The following is a 22,401-nucleotide window of genomic DNA, read 5'->3' on the forward strand; positions in this document are numbered from 1 at the left end:
CTACTGAAGTCCAGGTGAGTGAGGCTTAGTCCCTACTATGTGACCTACAATTCAGCCTTAGCTCTGAACTTTGGGGATAGTGCTTTAAAATTTTTTCATGGTGTGTGTATGAATGTGTGTATTCAGAAGTTTCTTCATTCTCTAATATTTCCTTTCCATTTAGGGCCCATCCCTACCACTCTTTCTAGGGGGATCATCCTGTATCAGTTAGAAGGATTCTCACATGAGCAAGGACTGCTGGATGGGGCCCTGTGTTCGCACTGAACTGTTTGAGAAGTACTTGTTCATTGTCATGTTTGCTTGTGGTTTCAAAGGCGTGATCCAAAGCTCACCAAAGTCAATGGAAAGATCCTTGTTAACTTCAGTGGGTGTTGGATCAGACCCAAAAAAATAACTTGTACTTTCCACTGTCCATACAACTTAATCTGAGAGGGAGGTTAGAACAGACTGGGAGATTCTGTCCTGTTCCCACTATGAGACTTATTTACTACACCTCTACCCCGTTATAACGCCACCCGATATAACACGAATTTGGATATAGCGCGGTAAAGCAGCGCTTTGGCAGGGTGGGGCTGAGCACTCCGGTGGATCAAATCAAGTTCGATGTAATGTGGTTTCACCTATAACGCTCCCGAGGACAGCGTTATATCGAAGTAGAGGTGTATTTTGTTCATGACTTTGCGCCCCCCCATATTTTTCAACTTTTATTATAATAAATGTAACCCTTCTGCTCATTCTGCTATGCCTGTAACTTAAATGATGAGTGTCCTTTACCTGTAATGCTGGTCTTGTGTATGTGTGTGGTGGTGGGGAAATGAGGTGGTGCTTTAGATCCGTTCTCTGATGCACCACTATATCTCTTTGAAGTCAGATGTGTGAAGCAATAATATAAACAAAATAAATGGCAATTTAAGTAGCGACATGTGGTTCATCTTGTGGCAAAGCATGAGTGGGACTTTCCTTTAGGTAGAAATACATTGATTTCCTGTACTAGGAGCTTTAATAGGCTTATTTATTAACTGATAGTTCTATGTAACTCGGTGTTAATAAGCAACAGAACAACTGTGAAATCAGTTAATATAATTCTGGTAATTTAGTTCATTTACTTTGTTAAATTTCATTTTTCTAACCGTATCATGGGAAATCAGCTGCTAGATGCTGTTTATAACCCTCTGCAGATTAAAAAAAAAAAGTTTTTTTTTTCTGACCACATTTTACTTTTCTTCATATAAAGCTTTTTATTATAACACTCCTTCTGAGATCTGTTTAGCAGATTTATATCCCTTAAGCATTTTAAACTAAGTTGTCCAGATTTGAGGATAATTGCTAGACAATTATTAAAACAGAGATCATCTTCTGTTGGACCAGTTTTTTGTCTTTCTCGGAGAAATCTAAGCCCATGTATCCTTGGACCTGATGTCCACTCAACGGGACAGTTAGTGTTTCATGCACATTTAATAAATCTGTATAAAGATTGTCTTCACATATTCAATGAAAATAGTCACTGCAGATGTTCCTGATTTTTTTTAAAAAGAATGAGTTGATTGCTTTATTTTTTTTTTCAGAATAACACAAGCTACTATAGCCAGATGATGGCTCACAAAGACATGAAACTAGTGATGCAAATTCTGCATTAACTTGAACTCCAGAATTTGGCCCTATTTGTTATCTTTGGGAGGGAAGGGGAAGAAGACTTGTTCAAGATGAGCTAAAAATTTGGGATGGTTTTGATAAACAGGAAGCAGATTTCGGTTTCTTGAAGGATGTGCTATTTTTTACTCAGCAGCAAATTAAACTTAGGAAAAGGAAATAAACTTTTATAGTAACCTTTGACAGACCTGAGCCAGTTACTTTTTCTTGCCGTTCTTGTATATGAAGAAGATCTGAGCAGAACTTTATTTCCCCCTTCCCATTTTACAAATCATGCAGTCTTGTCTTGTCCTAAGTTGTCATATTGGGGAGTGAAGCTTTAAAGCAGCTTATAAGGACTAGAGAATGTGCTTCAATAGTAAGGTTTTAAAAAGGAAAAGGCATCAGACTACGAGGGAAATCAGTGTTGCTTTTAAAGTTCTCTGAGGGCATAAATGTTATATACTTTATAAATATTTGGCATTTAGAACAAGATGCCTGGGGACACTAAGAGGAAGGATGGTTCAGTGGTTAGGGCACTGGGTGAGGATGTTGGAGATGTGGGTTCAGTTCTCTGCTCTGCAATGGACTTCTTGTATGACCTTGGGCAAGTCACTTAGCCTCATTGTGCCTCAGTTTCCTATCTGTACAGTGAGGCTAATAATGCTTCCTTGGCTCACAGAGTAGTTGTGAGGATAAATATCTTTAAAAGAGTGTGAAACTCTTTGAGATCTATAGATGAAAAGTACTCTTTGTGAAATAGGCATTATTCTTCATTATCATAGAATATCAGGGTTGGAAGAGACCTCAGGAGATCATCTAGTCCAACCCCCTGCTCAAAGCTGGATCAATCCCTAGACAGATTTTTGCCCCAGATCCCTAAATGGCCCCCCTCAAGGATTGAGCTCACAACCTTGCAGGCCAGTGCTCAAACCACTGAGCTATTATGATAATAAATATTTGAGATTTAAATCAGCGTAAAGAAGGATGGCCTGAAAATGAAGTGATGACGTGTTCTTGGCCTTTAGGGACAAGCACTTCAGCATAGATATATTGTAGCTGTCAGCTGGGTTGGGCCCACCAGCATCAAACCCAGGGGATAGACTGTTTTTTCTTTGCCTTTGTGGCTGCTACCCCTCCCCTTGTTAATCATTCTAGTGATGATTTCTACAAAGCATTAGTGCCCTCAATTCATGGTGAAGCAAAATGCACGTTGACGGTGTTCAATGCCTTGTAGGATTGGGCTCCCACTGAATCTCTGCTTGGTCATGAGAACAGAGGGACAACATGGCCTGTTGGGCCTCAGTTCAACAAAGTACTTACACATCCCTATTCAGCTTATTCATGCTTCATGGTGAGCATGTGCTTAAATGCATTACTGAATTGGGACCATAAAGTGTGATGTGTGAGCAATATGCAGTGGTGTTAGAAACATTCCTTCAGGACAGGAAGATGGTTTCAAAGACCCAATACTGTATATCTCTTTGATTCTCCATTTCTCTGACCTCAGTCTTGTCAGCTCTCATGGTACTTAATGTTTTTCTTGAAGCCCTAGCTCCTGTAGTCATGTGAGATTACATGAGAATCTCATCTTTCATTAAAAAAAAAATATCTGACCCTTATGGTTGTGGAGAGAATCTGGAAAGTGTGACTCCTAAAGGCTCCAAAATCAGATAGCAAATTAAAAGTACCCCAAATGTATTATTTTGTAAAATCTCACGATTTGGCAGGATAAGAGGGCTGATTCGAGAGTTTTGAATGCATGGAGTTGGCAGTCCTGTGATAAGCAGTTGCTCCACAAACCTGACTGAAAGCTGGTAGATCTGACTTTCAGCCTTGCTACTCTTGTGACGATCTCTATTTAAAACCTCTAGAAAAGTATTTGTGAGCATTTCTTGAAATCTCTCTGAAGTCTAGTACTTCATACTGGAGAAACTTTTAATAATGGGTATAAGCTAAAAAAATGATGATGCAGTTCCACTGGGAAACTTTACAAATGTGTTTACTTCAAATGAAACCCTTTTCAATGTACCTTTTTTTTTTTTTTTAATCTGCACTTGAAAAGCAAGAATAGGGAGAATAATTGAAGAGTTTAAAATTTTTTTTAAAACTGAAAGAAAACAAAACAATGTTAAGATTAAAACTTGGTCTTCCCATCTGAACACTTAGTTTCCTTTGTTATGCTTGTCTGTCTCTCTCAAGATGCAAGTTTTTGAAGATACATATTTCTTACCTGGTTGCCTGCAGCAGATTAAAGAGATATCTGTCAAATATTTTCTGTTTTAGTTTTGTATTATTTATTAAGCCTATAGGTGTATGTGGCATTTTACAAAAAGATTGGGGCCACAGAATTTGCCCCAAGGAACTTAAAATCTAGAGCCTTGTTTCTGTCTGTGTGTGTCTCTCTTCCTCTCTTGCAATTTTATTAACTTTTTGGTTTTATTGGGTTGACTTGGGAGTATGGTTCATTGCTGGAAAGATGAGAAAGAAATGGGTTGGGAGGAGGGATGTGGAGAAGGAAAAAGCAGCTGCATGATATAACTAGCTTATCTATATTTTTTCATTCTTCAATTTGTTATGCCCTCTTAGAAACCTGTAAGCAAAATGCCAAACTTTATATATAAAAAGAAAGAAAAGAAAAATATTGCTTTTTAGCTTCCGAGAATAAAAAGAAAGCGATTAGAGATGGTGGATTCTTATAGCTATGATCCAGGTTTAAGATGAAGGGAGGAAAAAAATCCAAACTTCCTGAAATATATTTACAGAAGTAAATCTGATGAAATTTAGGCTAGGAAGAGCAGGGACAGTGGACAATCAATAAACCATAGTGAAAGAAGCAGCAGACTGATGATGTCACTCTGGTTTAGATAGGAACCTGTGCCACGGTGCTGTTTCATACCCTGTGTCTAAGGTGCTGTGTTGTGTTCTTCTTTGCAGTGATGTAAGGCGGAGAATTCAGCAAACAATAGCTCAGGCGTTTGGTATCAGCTCCTCTTCCATGTATCTGACCAAGCCAACCTTCTTCTCAAGAATAAACAGCACAGAGGCCAAGACAACGCATGATGAGTACTGGCACCCGCACATTGACAAGGTAAGTGGCAAGTTCAGAGAGGCAGAATGTGTTTCCTTTGGGATTAAATCACTTTGGAGACTCAGTACCCAAGTGTACCAGACCATAACAACAATTGCAGTTGGGAGATGTTTATAGGCTGGTGATTTAAAAGTTGGTTCAGTTAAAGGAACATGGATGAAGAATACGCCAGCTTGCCTTTGTCATGCTGGGAGGGCAGGACAGGATCACTCCTTTTTTTCAAAAGTGTAGTTTTCCTTTGAAATCTTTGGTATTTTCTGCTAGAATTTTTCAATCATGAGATACTCTGTAAATACAGTAAAAGCTTTGTTATCCAGCATGTTGCAGAAATGGGGGGTGCTGGTTAACTAAGAGTTATCTTACAAATGGAATACCAATTTTCAAAGAATTAGAATACTATAAAATGAATAAAGTATAAAATAGTATACAGGTACTCACCAATCCAGTAGTAGTATTGCACTGCAGAGTGGTTCATTTCTTGAAGCACTTAGGTGTATACAGGTAAAGCTTCTATACAGTAACTTTTCTATACAGTACGTTCTTATGACACTACATATCACTATGGGCGCACATGGCGTACACCCAGATCACTAAAAATACACTTAACACTAAAACTACTGAACATAATTTAATTGTTCTTTGGTGATTCAGAAGGCACTTCAGGATCTTTCAGTGCCTCAGGCTCATCATTGTCAACATCAGTTATCACTGTAGATGTCGAAGGTGTAGGAGATTTGGCTGAATCTGTAATGACCCTATAACGCACCCCGGAAGCTGCTTTTTGAATAAATCCCTGATATCAGCTTGCTTACTTGTATTCTGTCTCTCTTGCATAAAAGTAGAGTGCAGAATGTGCAGTTGCATAGTGTCCTGTGCAATATACTAGTCCCGGTTATTAGATATGAAGATTTGTATTGGGAGATATCAGAAGTGCCAGTTAATAGAGCTTACTGGCTGACAAAGTGCGGGATAACACAGCTTTTACTGTATCAACACCAGTTGAAAGGAGAGATGTCTGTCCTCTCTGTGTGTGTGTGTGTACATGTATATGCACATTTTAAAATAACATAAACACAAAGGCAGTGTTTTGTCTAAAGAAATACCTTGCCATATAATACTGATTCTAATGTGAGCTTTGTTCTTCCAAGCCTAGCAGATCAAAAGGTTTGGGGTCTTGGTGTCAGATAAAAGATGATGCAACTCTTAATTGTGACACATACTTAATAGCATCTTCCATGATGTTCCCATATCCCAATCCTGTGCCAATAAATATGAGTGTATATTCAGGATACCCTTGTGGTGGGACACTTCACTCATACTTAGCAGTAATCTCATAATATGTGATATGTCTGTTAGAGTTTAATATCCTTTGCTCTTGGCTAATTATGGTGGGTAGACTGAGGTTGCTTTAGTTAGTAGATCTCTGTGTATATTACACTTTTTCCTTCTCTTTTGGTGATTTATAACTTTGTGATATGCAGGTGAATAAAAACATTCTGTAATGTACAATGCTTGTCAGTCTAAAATTTTGTAGGAGAAAAGCATATATGTATAAATACATATGGTACTCCTGCCTCCCTTTGTATTTCTGATCATGTTTATTACTATTCAGGCATCAAGAGAAAACAGTCATATCTTCTTTGAGCAAAATACAGTCAGGAATTCCGACGACTGAGCAGTCCTATCAAACATGTTTCTGGTTTGCACATCATGAAAAAGAAAAATGTCTGATTGTTTTGTTCTGAAGAGGGGCTACCCCATCTAAGATACTCAATAACACTCCTGAATGTTAAACAAAACAGAAAAGTTTGTCATCTGCTCATTGCTGAGATCTGTTTTTTAAAATTAGGGGTGGATTTTGACAAGTGCTTTAATAAATTGACTGATTAATCACTTACCCACCTCCCAAGTAGTGTTTTAATTATAACCTTGTAGCACTCATGCACATAAACTGGAAAAGAAAAAAGTTATTTGAGCCAAAAATAGCTTTATTTTGAGGGTGTGAGAGGAGCAGAGAGATGGTATTTCATCTATCCATGGTCTGTCTTGGAAAGCCCAATATGAGGGTGTTGAGTGGCAGAGAGAATTCTTTCAGCTTCTGACATCCCTCCAGGTAAGAGTTTTGATGCAAGTAGTTTTTTCTGTGTCAGTTAGTGTACTTGTGCTATGGGATATGTTGTATGATGGTAAATGTTGGTGCTGTGCAGGAAGCAGAATTTTCGTTCCACCGAATCATTTTCATTTCTGAAAAATTTTCATTCTGGATCCTAATGAAAAGTCAGATGTGTAACATTTTCTGTGAGATGGACATTTTAAAAACAATTTGTTTCAGAAGAACTGAAAAGGGATTTTTTTGAAAATTTCTGGTCCAGCCTCTCCAGCTAAATGTCAGCTTGCCAAGCAAACTGCTGGAGAGTCCCAGTTCTGGGAGAGCTCACTAGATGGGCTGCTGAAGACCCTGGAGCCCAGGGACTCCTGACACCCTGGCAGCTTGTGAAAGAGCCCTGGGCAGTCTGGGCTGGCAGGAAACCAGGCACGGTTGGTTAGCTGGCCTAGCTGCCTGGTCTCTTTTGAAAGTTTAATGGAATCAACGCATTCCTGTGGAACATTTCAGTTTTGTCAAAGTAGCATTTTCCTGATGGAAAACTCTTTTTCAGAAAACTTTCAGACATCTCTCGTAATCACTGTTTCAGATTCTAGGATGGAAAATGATTTTGGCACCCCTTGTGCAGACTGGCTGAGCAAAAGCTTCTCCTTGTCCTCAGCTGTTGATTTGACACCCCAAGAAGTTGGTTGAAGGCCAGCCCTGGTTTCAGAGGTGTGATGAACACTCAGTGTCTTAAAGCACTTATCAATATGCACAGATAATTTAAATACTTAGGCATCAGAGCAGTGGCACTGGAACAGTTTTTGGAGTTAGGGTGATGAGCTGCACCTCTTACCCCTGTTTGCATGGTGGGGGATGCGGACACGGGTAAGGCAGTGAAGGCTGAGGCTACAGCTAGGAGTGGGTGCAGAGCCTGGGGTTTGGGACTGGCAGCCGGCACCCTGGTCCAAGTGGCCAGGACCGTGGGGCTGGCGGCCGGGCAGGACCCTGGGGCTGGCGGCCGGGACCCTGGGGCCAGCAGCGGAGCCCCCGGGCACAGGTCCTGTGGCTGAGCGGGACCCGGGGCTGGGGGCTGAGTGGGACCTGGGGCCGACAGCGGAGCCCCCAGGCAGCAGCAGGGCTGGTGGGAGGGGCCCAGGACAGCAGGGGTGTGGGGCTGGTGGCCAGGATGCTGGGTGCAAAACACTGTAGCAACCCCTGCACTCCTACTTCCCATGCCTATGTATCAGTGATGTGCAAGGTTTATTTTATTGCATGTTCTATGGAGGAGACGTGACTTTTTCATGATCTGATTTTGGTATTATGGAAGGTTTATTGAGTGATTTTGTGAACATAGCAGTGGTCTTTTATCTCTGAGATCATAGCTTATGACCTTTTGTGAAGTTCTCAGTGGATTGAACTGAGTGAGTCTTGGTTTTGAGTTTAGTTACATACATTGCATCCAAGGGGATCTATGTAAATAAGCAGAACTCAAAGTACTGGTGAGAGAGCCAGATAGCTAAATAAATTGGGAGTTCAGCAGAGATTTAAAAACTGGAATTGCTCCAGAATCATGGCCCACCCATGCCAAGAAGAACCAGATCTAAGATATACAGCCATCCAAAAGCTTATCAGTGCCTCACTGTCACTAGGTAAAAGTTATGAGTAGGCTGGCTTCTAAGGGCATGACTTAAACATCCTTGATTAGAAGTCACACAAAGGAATATTTCTTACCAGGAAAAATATTTGATATTAAAAGGACCAAGTTGCATGGAATAATAATTAATAAATACTTAGCTCTTATGTTTTGTCCATGTTTCTGACAGCATCAGTCAAAGCTGTGGTAGTCACCTTTAATTTGCTGAACTTCTACTATTTCCCCATGTTTATTCCCCCCACTGTTCCTCACAGCTTCTTGTCATCTGCTGCAAATGGACCATTTTGATCACCACTACAAAAAGTTTTTCTCTCTCCTGCTGGTAATAGCTCACCTTAACTGATCACTCTCGTTAGAGTGTGTATGGTAACACCCATTGTTTTATATTCTCTGTGTATATATATATATATATATATATATATATACCGCAAGTCCTCCTGTTCTTTCTATGAACTGATGCTCTCTCACAAAGTGCTCATTCTGCTGTGCTGAACTTCAGAAGATGTTGTGACAGGCTGGCAATGCTTGAGGCAGCCTCAGTTTAAATTAGGACAGTAATGCAAGATCAAGTGTAGAGCCATTGATAAAGCAATGATAACCCACACCAGCTTTTTGAAGATTGTTGGTGAAAGGGGTACTGTAAATACAGAGTAACATAGATGGGGAGGATTTATGCAGTGCAGGTTACCCAAACTGATCCTAATAAGTACTGTATCTAGAAAGAAAATAGTGCTGAAGTGGCTTCTGGCAGTTCCATCACATGCTCCAGTCTGTTACAGGGGACACCATCATAGCAAAGATTCCAGTTCCATGAAATGCAATGACGTCATATGTTTTCACTCTGACTCTCCTTGTTAGTCTATTCTCCAAAGAACTGTTGCATCTTCACCATTCCACAGCAGCTTTAGGTTACTACAAATCTGTAATAAACAGAAGAAAAAAGTGTCTGTGTAATGCCAGAAAGAAGGAGAATTACTCAAGAATGGTAACTAGTTTTGAAGATTGCACTATGCGTTTTGTCAGTTTTTGAAGATGTAACTGGAGGTGGTTTGAATGAGAAAATACATCCCGTATTTATGCTGCTGTTCTGCACAGTGAAACTTTGTCAACAAAGAATTTGACAAGCTGTGTAATAAGTGAACATGTAATAGGAATACACTACCCCAGGGCAATGTTTTATTTGGAGATACTATGTCTATTTAACAATGACTTTTGCTTAAAACTAATGAAGGTAATTTGAGCTGCTACAGTCTATTAATGTCTCGGCCAATTCACCAATTTTTGGAGACTATTTTTTAGGCTGTTTTTCAGAACAAGAGTTCAGCTAGAGTTCAGATCTTCTGCAGCTCATCTTTCTCTCTGCCTCCAGGATTATGGCCCTGTTTACAATCTAAATGACCTAAAAAAGCCTCTGCATTTTTTCTGAATCTGAATTATGTCAAGTGAAACTGATCATGTTCACACTTTTTCTTAACTAAGGTGTGCCGGAGAAATACTGTTGAGTTTTCCCCACCTTGTAAAATAAACGCATTCTTTTTATGGTCATCTTCTCTTAAGCAGTTTTTCTTCAGTCCACCCAAGGGCTGGAGAACCCCAGCAACTTCCAATTCAAGTGTTGCATTAGAAGGCAAACCTCTATCATGACTACTATGACTGACTAATACTTTTAAAATACAAATATAATTCCACAGCCAATGAACTTGCAAAATATCTATTGGAAGGGTTTCATAGAACTTGGTAGGAGTGCTCGGAATGGGAGAATAGTAATATGAACAATTGCTTTGTTCAAATGATTATGGGTGAAGTTTACATTTCCTATGGGAGCTGGTGACTTTCCATTTGTTTCCTGGCTGTATGCTCGTCACCAGCAAGAACACATTACCTGGGTGTATCTCACTTAAATAATCACCATGTCATTGGGGGGGTGGTGCCCTCAGCCACTGCTGTGTCTCCGTCCCTCCTGTTCTCTCCTTGTGTCACATAATAGTCTGGTCTTTGTGGACTGTAATACTTTGCTCTAATTTTGGTTGTTGGGTTTAATGTGTGGGTTCTAGGTGGTGTTGGCGGCCTGTAATGTCCAGGCTAGATCAGAGGTGAGCAAATTTTTGGGGTGCAGGAGGGGCTGCACAGTGCGGGAAGGGACTCAGGGCAGTGGTGCAGGGAGGGGTGCAGAGTGTGGAAGGGGGCTCAGGTGCGAGGTGCAGCAAGGGGCTCAGGGCAGGGGGTTGGGGTGTAGGAGGGGGTGGGGGCTCAGGGCAGGGGGTTGAGGTGCAAGCAGGAAGTTGGGGTGCAGGGTAAAGGAGGGATTTGGGGTGTGGAATCCGGCCCAGCACCGCTTACCTGGAGTGGCTCTGGGGTGGCAGCGGCATGCACTGGGGTCAGGGCAGGCTCCCTTTCTGCCTGCCCCTCCCCCAGCTCCACCCTTTGCCGCTCAGGAAAGCGGCCGGCACCATGTCCCTGCGGCCCTTGGGGGAGGAGGAGCAGAGGGATCCATGTGCTGCCCTTGCTTGTGGGTACCTCCTCTGAAGCTCCCATTGGCTGTGGTTCCCTGTTCCTGGCCAATGGGAGCTGTGGGAGAGGTACCCACACGCAAAGGCAGCACGCAGAGTCCTCTGCCCCCCCTCCCTCCAGGGGCTGCAGGGATGTGGTGCCGGCTGCTTCTGGGAGCAGCGCGGGGCCCATGGCGCCACAGAGTTGGCAATCCTGCGGATCAGATCCAAAGCTCTGAGGGGCTGGATCTGGCCCATGGGCTGTAGTTTGCCCACCCCTGGGCTAGATGGTCAGACTAGATGATTTGGTGGTCCCTTCTGGCCTTGCACTCTATGATTGTGTCACGGACATCATCCTAGGAGCCAGAGTGGGCTGAATAAGTTTGAGGAGTATACAATTCCAAGAGTATTTTAATCAAAGTGACAACAGGCTGGGAGAGAATATTTAAAAACTAAAGGAAATTAAACTGTGATATCCATAACAAGGAGCCCCCTGCCACCAACACTTGGGAGCAAAGGCTGTGAGGCCTTTGCTTGATAGCACTGTGTGGTACTCAGAGTGTATCTAGAATTGTTCATCCCTGTGCTGAGGCCAGTACCATATCTTCTGAATTCTAAAATAAGGCTTACGTGGTACATCAGTGATGCACAGTCTTTGTGCTGGGATATCACTTTAGTGAGGTTCCTCCCTGGGAAGGAATTCCATGGCTTTGGTAGGCACGATTTGCATTAAGACTCTTCTGTTCCATAGGCTGGGCCAGAAAGGAGTGTGTTGCGTGAATAGCATGTTGGAATACCATCTGTGAATTCTATCATGAAATGATCCAAAATTCAGTGAAAACTAACTTTAAAAATATACACAACAGACAATGCTGGCAATTCTTATCCCTGTCCTCACTAGTAATCGCACAAGAACCCTCTCTGAGTGCTGTCATTACAATCTGGGGAACTTTCAAGATAGAAATGGGGAATGGGGATTTGTGTGTGTGTGGAAGGAAAACAAGATGAGCTCGTTATTTTAACTCATTTGAATGAGCGACACAGTGGAGGAAAGAGCTGTAACTGAAGTAATTATTGTTTGTTCATTTTTTGTCTCTTTTCATACATTAGGGTGTATTTTTGAATTCTGTAGTTACTAACTATAATTGTCATGTGTTTGCATTATTTGAGCACTATATTTGTTCCTTCTCTCCTGCATTCTTTACTATTTTCCACATTTGTTTTGCATCAGCAAAGTAATAATATGGTCATTTAATCTGGGCAGCAGATGTGTCTGAGGCCACACCTAAAATTTGCAAGTTATCCTGTCATATGGAAACTAATTTATTTTCAACAGGAGAATTTTTCTTTTTGAAAGTTGTCAAAGGCTTCTCTGTATTAGTATCCTGACAATGCACATGCAGAGCAGCCAGCGGGTTGCATTTTTACTGTTCCCATCCAGGTGTCCTTGTGCACACCTCATTTATCATCTTGCAGGTGAACTGTGGGCTGTCAAGGGAGCAGATCTGCTATGCAACTGGTTGAATGGCTTTTGTTTTTCTATTATTTAACAGCAACAAAAGTGTAACTTAGTTTTTAAATGCATCATGTAAAATTTATACACTGATTCTTGTCATGGTAAATAATTTGGTAACATGATTGTGATACTAATGAAGATGTGATTGTGTCCATTTGGGATGACTGAGACAATATGTCAGTCACAAAATACCCTGTTCATGATTATTCATTTTATTGAAGCAGTCAAGCTCAGAAAGTCACCCAGAGTCCATAAGATATGAAAATGTGACCTATATTGAAATAAAAGTTGCTTTCTAAAAGATATATTGGTTCTATGCTTAGACCACACTATAGAAATTATGAGGGGAGCTGGTAGCAACCACTATATTTAGGTTGTCAAACATTTCAATTATAAAAGATAGTTGCAATTGTTTCTTTGGACTTGTCTCCACTTCCTGGGGGATTGACGTGCGGTGATCGATCCACCAGGGGTCGTTTTAGCGGGTCTAGGGAAGACCCACTAAATCGGCTGCCGATTGCTCTCCCATCGACACCCCTACACACCCACGCACACTATACTGGGAACTGCTGGAGCAGCAGTGTGGGTGAGTATATAGGGGACTTGGAGGGGTTCTCCTCACCCACTCAGGGCCCAGTACATAGCTCTAGTGGATCACGCCCTCTTCATGTATTGCTCTCAGAAGACTGGGCCAGAGCTCTCCCAGGGTGGGAAGAAATGGGATAGGGGGAGAGAGACAAACTGGACTCCATATAACCACTCTATAGATTCGGCGTATGACACCAGTAGCCAAGCCCTTCCATTCTAGGGCAGCACATGGAGCAGGAGCTCTCTGAACTCCTGAGTATGGGGAGGAGACAGACAGACACCTTCCAGATGCAGCATCTAGACCCAACCGTCTATCTTCCTTCTGGGACAACAGCCTTGTCCTGCCATCAGCCTGCACCTTAAATGGTAGCTGTCTGTACTGCAGTCCTGAAGGTTCAGGGTTCAAACACTGCTGCTGATGCATGATGTAGGGATTGTTTCAGTTGCACACAAAGAATTGTGGCAACATTTTCAAAAACACGTAAGCCCCATGCTCAGAATTGACTTAGGTATATAGAAACCTAATACCAATTGAACTTTCAATTAGATTTAGACTCTGAAGTGTTTAAGTCACTTTTGAAAAGGTTTAGTTGCTTTGGAAAATTTTTACCATTGATTTAAAAAATAGCCCCAAAACCTAGAAAATTCCATGCAAAAAACCTATATGTTAAATGAATGTTTAGATTGCAAAGTTAAGCACTTTAAGGCTGGGACATGTGAATTTTACGATTGTCCGTGAAGTTCTGTCACCTTGTGTGTATGCATCTCAGTACAGCCTTTTATTACGTAATCACATTTATTTTTTTCCCAAAGAACCCTACCTCTCTTATTTCACAGGACTGATGCAAAAGGGACAGAAACTAGTTATCTGAATCTGAAATGCCATCAAAAGTCACTTAAGTCACAAACAAGGCTCCGCCATCCCTGTCTATCCTGGGCCACTCTTTGCATGCCCTTACTGATGTTAAGTCTCATAAGTTTTCTATCTCTGAGTAATGTTTGATGGAGGGATTCTTTTGCTGAGCGCCTTTTACATGATCCTCCAGCTGCTCAATGACACCCCTAGCATGGCAGATGCTCTGGCTTCTTTCTTAACATGTGACCCAGATGTTTTCATTACCTTTTCCAGATAACTCTGGAGGTGAGGAGCTGAACGCTGATGTATTTCACCGTTTGTTAAAACAGATATTAAATTGAATGAATTTATATTTTCCTCAGGCATTTGTTTATAGAATCATAGAATAGTAGGACTGGAAGGGACCTCGAGAGGTCAGTAATTCAGTCCCCTGTACTCTTGGCACTTAGTCATCTATCTGTACTTTTGATGGATTTCCAGCTTTCAAGTCCAATTGTTTACATGGAAACAGCATGTGAGATGAAGTTTTGTAGTTTGGTCTTTAATGTATAGATTTTTGATGACCAAATCTTGTTTACACTGGTGAATGCAGCTCCTGCCTTGCTATTTCATGACATTATTTCCTTCTGGAAACCCCCCATTTGATTGCAGGTTGCTGCCAACATATGTGGATTGACTCACCTCTTGTATTCCTTTGCTTTCTAATGTAAGACTTGAATAGGGAGTTGCTGGGGATCTCACAGATTTGTTATTTCATAACTAATTATTAAGAGCCTTTTTTGCATAGCTGGACAGTCTTTTGGTCTTTGCTTGCATGTTGGTTGAGCTGTCACCAAGAGTTATGTTGTCAGCAAAATCTAAACCTTCTTAAGTTGTGCAATGCCTATGTTGTATGTCTACGCTTTTTCTCATAAGAGCTTGTCTACATTACACTGACATAGCTATGCTGACATAACTCTGTACTGTGGACACAGCCTATGCTAACAGGTGTTTTTCCATCGGTGTGGGAACCTCATCTCCCTGAGCAATGGTACCTATGCAAAAGAAGCATTCTTCCATCAGCACAGCTACATCTCCACTGGAGGTTGGGTTGGCATAGTTAGTCAAGGGTTTGGTTTTTTCACTCTCCTGACTGATGCAGTTTTGTCAACCTAACTTTTGAGTGTAGACCAAGTCATAATGAAGTCAATGGCAATGCCAAACAGTAGAGGTGAAAAAATGCATCCTTGTTTGATGCCAGTGTCTGTTAAACCATTCGCTCAAGTCTGTGTTACTTTAATTGTACAAGCTGCACCTTGATATAAAGCCTTGATGATGTTAGCTAGGTTTTGTTGGCATACCATAACACTTCAAGGTATGTCAGAATAAATTGGGCTGGAGACTGTCAAATGTTTTTTTTCAAATCTGTGAAGTTTCTGAGAAGTGGGTTTTGTTACTCCATATCTTACCTGACTATTCTTAGGGTGAAAATCTGGTCAATTTGTGATCTACTGGATCAAAATCCAGCCTGCTTTTCAGGTAGCTCAACTGTTTCCTTTATTCTGTGTAAGATGATACTGCAGAAGGCTTTGCCTATTGCTGAAAGAAGTGTAACACCTTACCGGTTGTTAGAGTTGTTTTGATTATCTTTCTTTGGTATTTTGACAATTAATGCCATTTTTCCATTGTCTTGAAGGCTGTTCCTGGTCCCATGTGTTATTGAAAAGTTTGGTGATTTTACTGATGATCTCATCAGCACAAACATCCAGAATTTCCCTGTTCTTCGCCTGTAGCTTTTCGAGGTTTTCACTTTTTTAGTGCATCTTTTACAATATGAAATATTGTGCTATCTATTTCTGGGTGTTTAATTTCTTTGTCAGAGTCAACAATTTATTTTGGCTTTGGTCATTTTAACATCTCTTGAAAGTGTTCTGCCCATCGCTCATTTTTTTTTCTTTTTTTTTTTTTTTCTTCTGTTGGTAAAGTCTTTCCTTAGTTACCCTTAACAGGCCCTCTGGGCTGGTGTAAACTTGCCAGTTAGAACGCTGTTGAATTGATGAAGTGTCTTACAATCACCTCTTTCAGCAGCTGCCTCAGCTTCTTTGGCAATGTTATCCATATATTTCCTCTTTTCTCTTCTCATGCTGCTTTTCACTGCTGTGTCTTTTGGGTTAAACAGGTTTTTTTTGCTGCCGCTTTTTCTGGAGGTGTTTTTGAAGAGTGAATGTTTGCTTTGGCTTGTCCCTTTCTTTTACACGGTTCTACATAGCCTCACTTATCCAGACCTTAGGTTTGCATGTCTGGAAACCAACTACAGTTATTGCAGCATCTGTGACACCGTCATGCAGAAAGGATCATGCCATGTCAATGTTGACTTCTTGTAGTGAATCTCAGTCCTACAGAATCTATAATCTGTTCTTCAGTTCAGTTTGAAATTGCTGCTGTAATGTCTTCTCTGTTTCCTTTTTGCTAACGTTCTTGCCTCTTTTTGGGGTTTTATTTTTCTTAAATTTAATCTTCATTCTTGCTACACATAAATTTTGGTCACTTCCAACATTGTCTTCTCTGTATGCTCTGATGCCTTGGAGAGTTGCTCAAAATTTTCTTCCATTACATAGACAATCTGTCTGGTTCCTGGTGACTCCATCTGCAACATTCCAAGTTACTTGTGTGTATCTATGTGGAAATACAGTAACTCTTCACTTAACTTTGTCCCGGTTAACTCTGTTCCGTTGTTAGATTGCTGATCAATTAGAGAACATGCTCATTTAAAGTTGCACAAAGCTCCCTTATAATGTTGTTTGGCAGCCGCCTGCTCTGCCCACAGCTTGCAGAAAGAGCAGCCTGTTGGAGCTAGCTGATGGGGGCTTGGAACCAGGGTGTCCAGGCAGCCCCCTCATCAGCTCCCCTAAGTTCCTGTGTGGGAGCTGCCCAGCAGGCTATCAATTGCCAGGCAGTTCAGCTGTCCCTCCCCCCACTGCTTTGTGCTGCTCCTGCTCTCTGCCTTGGATCTGCTCCCAGGAGTCTCCTGCTTGCTGTTTGGGGGTGAGTCGGGGGGAGGGATGCTAATGTCAGGGTGTTCCCCCGCTCCGTGTGCTTCTGCCTCCCCTGCTCTTGTACCTCATCTCCACAGAGTGGGGTTGGGGGACATGACAGGGCTCAGTACGAAGGGAACTTGCTGGCAATCGCTACTGTCTCAGTGTGCTGATCTGCTTAAAAAGGCAGTGTACTTAGAGTGGAGTCAGCGTACTTAAAGGGGCAGTGCATCTCACTCACACTCACTCTCACACAGAATGTGTGTGTGTGTCTCTCTGCCATGCTGTGTCTCCTCTCTCCATTCGTGCTGCCTTGTAGAGTTTGAGGCTACATTAACAATAATGTGTTAACCCTTGAGGGCTCAGCGAAGTGCTAGTTCATCATTTGTCAGTAAGGCATTCCCTGGGAAATATCCCACCCTCTAACTCCATCACCTCAACCAAGCTTCACAATCATCATTGCTGTGTACAGTATTAAATTGTTTGTTTAAAACATATATTATGTGTGTGTGTATTTATGTGTGTGTGTATAGTCTTTTGTCTGGTAAAAAAAATTTCCCTGGAACCTAACCCCTATATATAAATTAATTCTTATGGGGAAATTAGATTCACTTAATATTGTTTCGCTTAAAGTAGCATTTTTCAGGAACATAATTACAATGTTAAGCGAGGAGTTACTGTAGTGTTCCACCCATTATGAGCCCTGACACCAGCCACAGTCCTAGAAGTCATTTGCTGTTCTGATTTTGGGAACCATGGTATACTTGCCCATTGCTTTCACCACTCTGTTGTTGTCATTCCCAATCTTGTAATCAGTCTCCCATTAAGCAGGTGTTAAGCTTGGGAATATTGTCAATCAGTTTGTAGGCAACTGCAGAAGTGATCTTATTATAGCTGTCTGTTGGTGTGTAACATTATATAAATACCAGTTTCATGTATTATGTTTTGAAACCTAGCTCGAAGCAATCAATGATTAATTGGCTCCCAATCTGTCATCGATTTTTATGATTTGGAAGTATTAATCAGTGCTGTTCCCACTGAGTGGTAATCATTTTACCTCCCTGAATATATTAATATTTAATTTTTTAGCTATTTTTTTTATCAGCTCCTGGCCATTGACATTTCTTCTTCCAAGGTTTTTGAGATTTGTCAACAAGATGAAATTCAATAAATGCAGGTTTAAAAGTACTTTTCTTAGGAAAGAAAAATCAAAAGCCCAACTATAAAATGGGGAATAACTGGCTAAGGAGTAGTACTGCTGAAAAGGATTGGGGGTTACAGTGGATCACAAATCAAACATGAGCCAACGATGTAGCCAGTTATGAAAAAGGCTAATGTTCTGGGTGCATTAACAGGAGTGCCATATGTAAGGGGCACGGAGGGGAAGAGTTGGGGTGGGGATTTCGGGGAAGGAGTTGGAATGGGGGCGGGGAAGGGGTGGGAAGAGGTGGGGCAGGGATGAGGCTCCGTGGAAGGGGTGGAGTAAGGACGAGGCCGAGGGCGGCAGAGGCGAGGTGTTAGTAATGCGGCCCTCGGGCCAATGTACTCGTCCTCGTGTGGCCGTCATGGTCCTTTGAGTTTGAGACCCCTGGTCGGAGTTGATTGTATTTCTACTGGTCTGTGGCAGGACGCAGATTCATGTTTTGTTGGGCTTTTTTTTGTTTTTGTTATGTTTTTTGTTTCAGATAACCTTCACCAAACACCCATACTCAATGTCCTTCAAAGACTGTTTCTTGCTTCCACATTGGTGGCTCATCTATGTTACTCTGTTGGTCTCAGGATAAGGCTTAGTCTACACTAGAGAATTAAGTCAACGTAAACTGCCTTATGTTGACCTCATTGTGTTGGTGTCTACACTAGAATGCTGCTTCGTCCAAGTAAGTGGCCTGCTACACCAACATCATAACTTCATCTTCATGAGAGGCATAGCCCTTATGTTGGTGTAGTTAGGGTGATGCTGTGTCCCTGTACACACTGCCTTACTTACATTGGCTGTTGGCTTTCATTCTTGTCAGTTTCACGGCTGCCTCTGGCTCAGAGCAGCAGGGCGGGGTTCACAGGTGGAGCCAGGAAAGTGACAAGAATGTCAGTTTCACTGCTGGTAGGCTCTGTGCTATGAATTTGAGCCCCTGCTGGGCTCACAGCTTGGGCTGTCACCCTGAGGTGGGTGTGGGGCTCCAGCTGTGAGCCCTGCGCAGTTGTTAGTGCCCCACAATGCCTCACTTAAGTCAGTGCAAGCATTCTTAGCGAGGACATGCATCACTGGCAGAAGCAGTGTAATGTGGACACCAATAGCTGATAGAACAGGACTTGACAACTCAGTGTCAAGATCCAGGATCTGGGGGAACATAGTCATAGCAAAGTTACTGTTGTAGCATTTGGATCCCCTCTCCCATTTAAGGTGTCTAATATATAATTCCTTCCTGTCCCCATCTTTTATGATGTCCCAATTCTCCAAACCTTTATGCACATGAGTTGTCCCATTAAGTACAATAGATATGGGGCCACTTGTGAGCCTAAGGTTACTTGGGGGTGTGTTTGGGATCGTGGCCTTAGAGAGGAGCAGTAGTTCACATATATTCCTTAATTATCAGGATCTGTTTAAACAGAATGAAATTAATTAATTATGGTTATTTTGCCAATGCATCAGTTAAAATTCACAGCTGTGCAGGTGTATTCCAAGGAAAAGGTTAATAAACCGGAACATATATTTCAGGGATGGCTAGATGTGATAGGCAATTTTTGCAGGTTGGAAGATATGCCATTGATTTATTTTCTTCAGTCAAATCTGCTTGAGGTGTGTTTTTAAATCTCTTCTATCTCCTGTGCGGAGCACAGGATTGGAAAATTTCACTGTGCATTTACAGTCTATAATTGGAAAAGCGGGGGGAAATGTATAGGCTGTAGAACTAGATATCAAGAGTTTCTATATAGTGAAGAGCACTAGCATTTCCTAGTGTCATTCCAAAAAAGGGCTTTTTTGAGTGCTAGAAAATTAAGTAAAGATCAATGAAAGCTTAGCATGCCAGTCACCCTGTCAGTTTCCATGGGATACTTAGGAGTGCTTTAAGATTTCTGATGCATTCCCCTTGCAGAGGAACAAATTATCCTATTTAATTACTTACTAGGTGCAGATTGTTTTAACAAGATTTCAGAAATAGGCCTTTTTTGAGAGAGGTGAACCGTATTGTCAACCCCAAATTTTCAAAAATCATGAGATTATATAAAAATAATAGATTTTTATTGGCCTTCTGCTTTTTGAGCCTCTAGGATTCAGTGGGATTACATTTTGAAGCTTTCTTCACAGCCACGAGGGCTAGAAACTTACTTTTTCTTTAAGAAATGAAGGCTGAAAGCATCACATATTCACTTGATTCCAGGAGCTGGGACTTTAAGGAAAACAGTAGTTATGAGGAAACAAAATCATGAGCATTGATAACACTGGGGGTAACCCATCCTATTGCACCAATGAATATGACAGAATAACTTCCAAAATATTCCCAAAATTTTGGATCACCAAAGATCATCTCAACTTGATAGTTTGAAGAAAATTTGGAGGCGGAGATTCATTGTTTCATGTCACACCCCTGTTTATTGACGTGCAAATTATTCTCTTTCCCCATTAACTATCTGTCAATAAGGACATTTGGAGGGCGCAGCTGGTGCAAATATAAAAATATGGGCATGCTCCTATATCTCACCCATACATTCCTATAGGCTATTGCTTGTTTTTTTTCCCCATGTATTTTAATGTTTAAACTGCATTTAAGTGAAATTAACACCCTCCAGCCACCCACACTTCTATAGTGAATTTTAAACAGTTCAGCATCCTGTCCTGTTAATTAAAATAATGCAGAAACACTGTAGGCACACTGTGATGCTGCTCTCTTGTAGCATGTACTAATAAGGAATCATAGCTCCCTCTTGCATTTGGAAAGATCTTTGGGCATTTGGCAGGGGATACAAAAATCTGCCTGAGGAATCTTATGTAAAGTTATAGGATATCAGCTATTCGTATTTTGTAAGGGCAGTTAAAACTGCAGTAGGTCAGAGCACTCTAGGGATTGAACTTTCAGTGTGCAACAGCAGCATTCACATGGACAACTAGTGCATGGCACACTAGTGTCAGGTAGATTTACACACCAGCCTGCTGCATAATAAATGACTGTGTAGACATGCCATAAGACTAATCCTCTTCCCTGATAACTACATTATTTATCTTTTTCGTGCTCCTGAAGCTACAGTGATCACTACTTAAAAAGTCAGCATTTGCCAACAGTTACCATACAGTGGTATTTTTTGAGACCACAGTTCGACCTTTTCCTAGAATAGGAAATAAACTGTGATACTTCGGTCTAAAAAAAGTAAAAAAGAGTGTCTTGGGTCTTTCACATATCGTCCTGCAAAAAAACCTAAAATAGATTCCATTTTTTGAAAATAGAGGTAGTTCATTGAACCTCTCATTATTGAGCACGGGCTGCATTCAGACTGAGGGCATGTTACTATCCCTTCCTTATGAATCTTACATTCGCTAATAGATAACCCAGACATACTCTTCACTGGAACCAGATGACCAGAACGTGGGTTTAGTAAGCTGTAAAAATGTGTGATTCTTGTAGATGTGCAGAAGCTTTGGGGAAATGGCTAGCCCACCTATGAGTGGCAGCTCTTGGGCCTATTCGTGTAAAGTACTGAGCACCCTCAGCTCCTGCTAAAGTTGCTGCCTACCTTTGTGCATTCTCAAATCAAGTGCCTATTGTAGCATAAAAAGTGACAGTGCAAATCTTTCCAAAAGGGAATTGAAAATGTGTGTTACAGTGTGGTGCTTCCCATTAAATACCTGGATTTCGTCCTGTGCATCTGCTAGGTTTTAAGTGACAGCACTGTATGGAACACAATGTGCTGGCTTAGATAAAATATTTGATGCAAAGGAGGCCTCACTTACACATATTTCATGGTCCTCCAGATCTCCACTGTTTCAGTTCCAAATTGAAATAAATATAAAACCAGAATCAAATGTATATATGTATACTACTGCTTTTAATGTCTTTCCTATTATACAGACAAAACTGAGGAAGACTTTAGCAGAATATTAACATTCATAAGGCCTCTTGGAGGACTGTAGATATAAAATAGAGCAGAAAAATAACTGTCCCATGGCAGAGGTATCCATTGACAGAAGTAATCTAAATATTTGTAAACAATTTGTGCCCCAGATCTCTCTGATCTCAGTGTATTACTGGTTTGCAATGCTTATTTTGAGATTTGATTATACTATTCCTCATGGCCAATTACTGCGATATTTGGATTTCTCTTGAATCTTCAACTTCCGGAGTCATGAGAATCTCAGTGTTTATTAAAAAAAAAAAAGGGTAACATTTTAGTTTCTGGTTGCAGAGAAAATGTCAGGAACACAGGTGCCTCTGAGCTGGGTTGCAGGGCAAAAAAGTTAACTCAGCTGGGCCCAATAAACCC

The 22,401-nt window shown here is 41.3% G+C and overlaps 1 protein-coding gene across 7 annotated transcripts in view; it reads left to right on the forward strand.

The window, feature by feature from the left end:
- OGFOD3 (2-oxoglutarate and iron dependent oxygenase domain containing 3) overlaps window positions 1-22,401 on the forward strand; it is a 91,666-nt gene that overhangs the window by 34,149 nt on the left and 35,116 nt on the right. For 6 of the 7 annotated variants that reach the window (XR_003996585.1, XM_030534043.1, XM_030534046.1 and 3 more), the window contains one exon: window positions 4,567-4,720. Coding sequence is in view for 6 of the 7 variants with exons in the window: in XM_030534043.1 (XP_030389903.1) it covers window positions 4,567-4,720 (154 nt within the window). In the remaining variant the exon portion in view is untranslated. Of the gene's footprint in view, window positions 1-4,566; window positions 4,721-6,332; window positions 6,497-22,401 lie in introns of those variants that run through there. The other variant, XM_030534049.1, reaches the window with a different exon arrangement.

Source organism: Gopherus evgoodei, chromosome 15 (genome assembly GCF_007399415.2).
Source record: "Gopherus evgoodei ecotype Sinaloan lineage chromosome 15, rGopEvg1_v1.p, whole genome shotgun sequence".
Lineage (NCBI taxonomy): Eukaryota > Metazoa > Chordata > Testudines > Testudinidae > Gopherus > Gopherus evgoodei.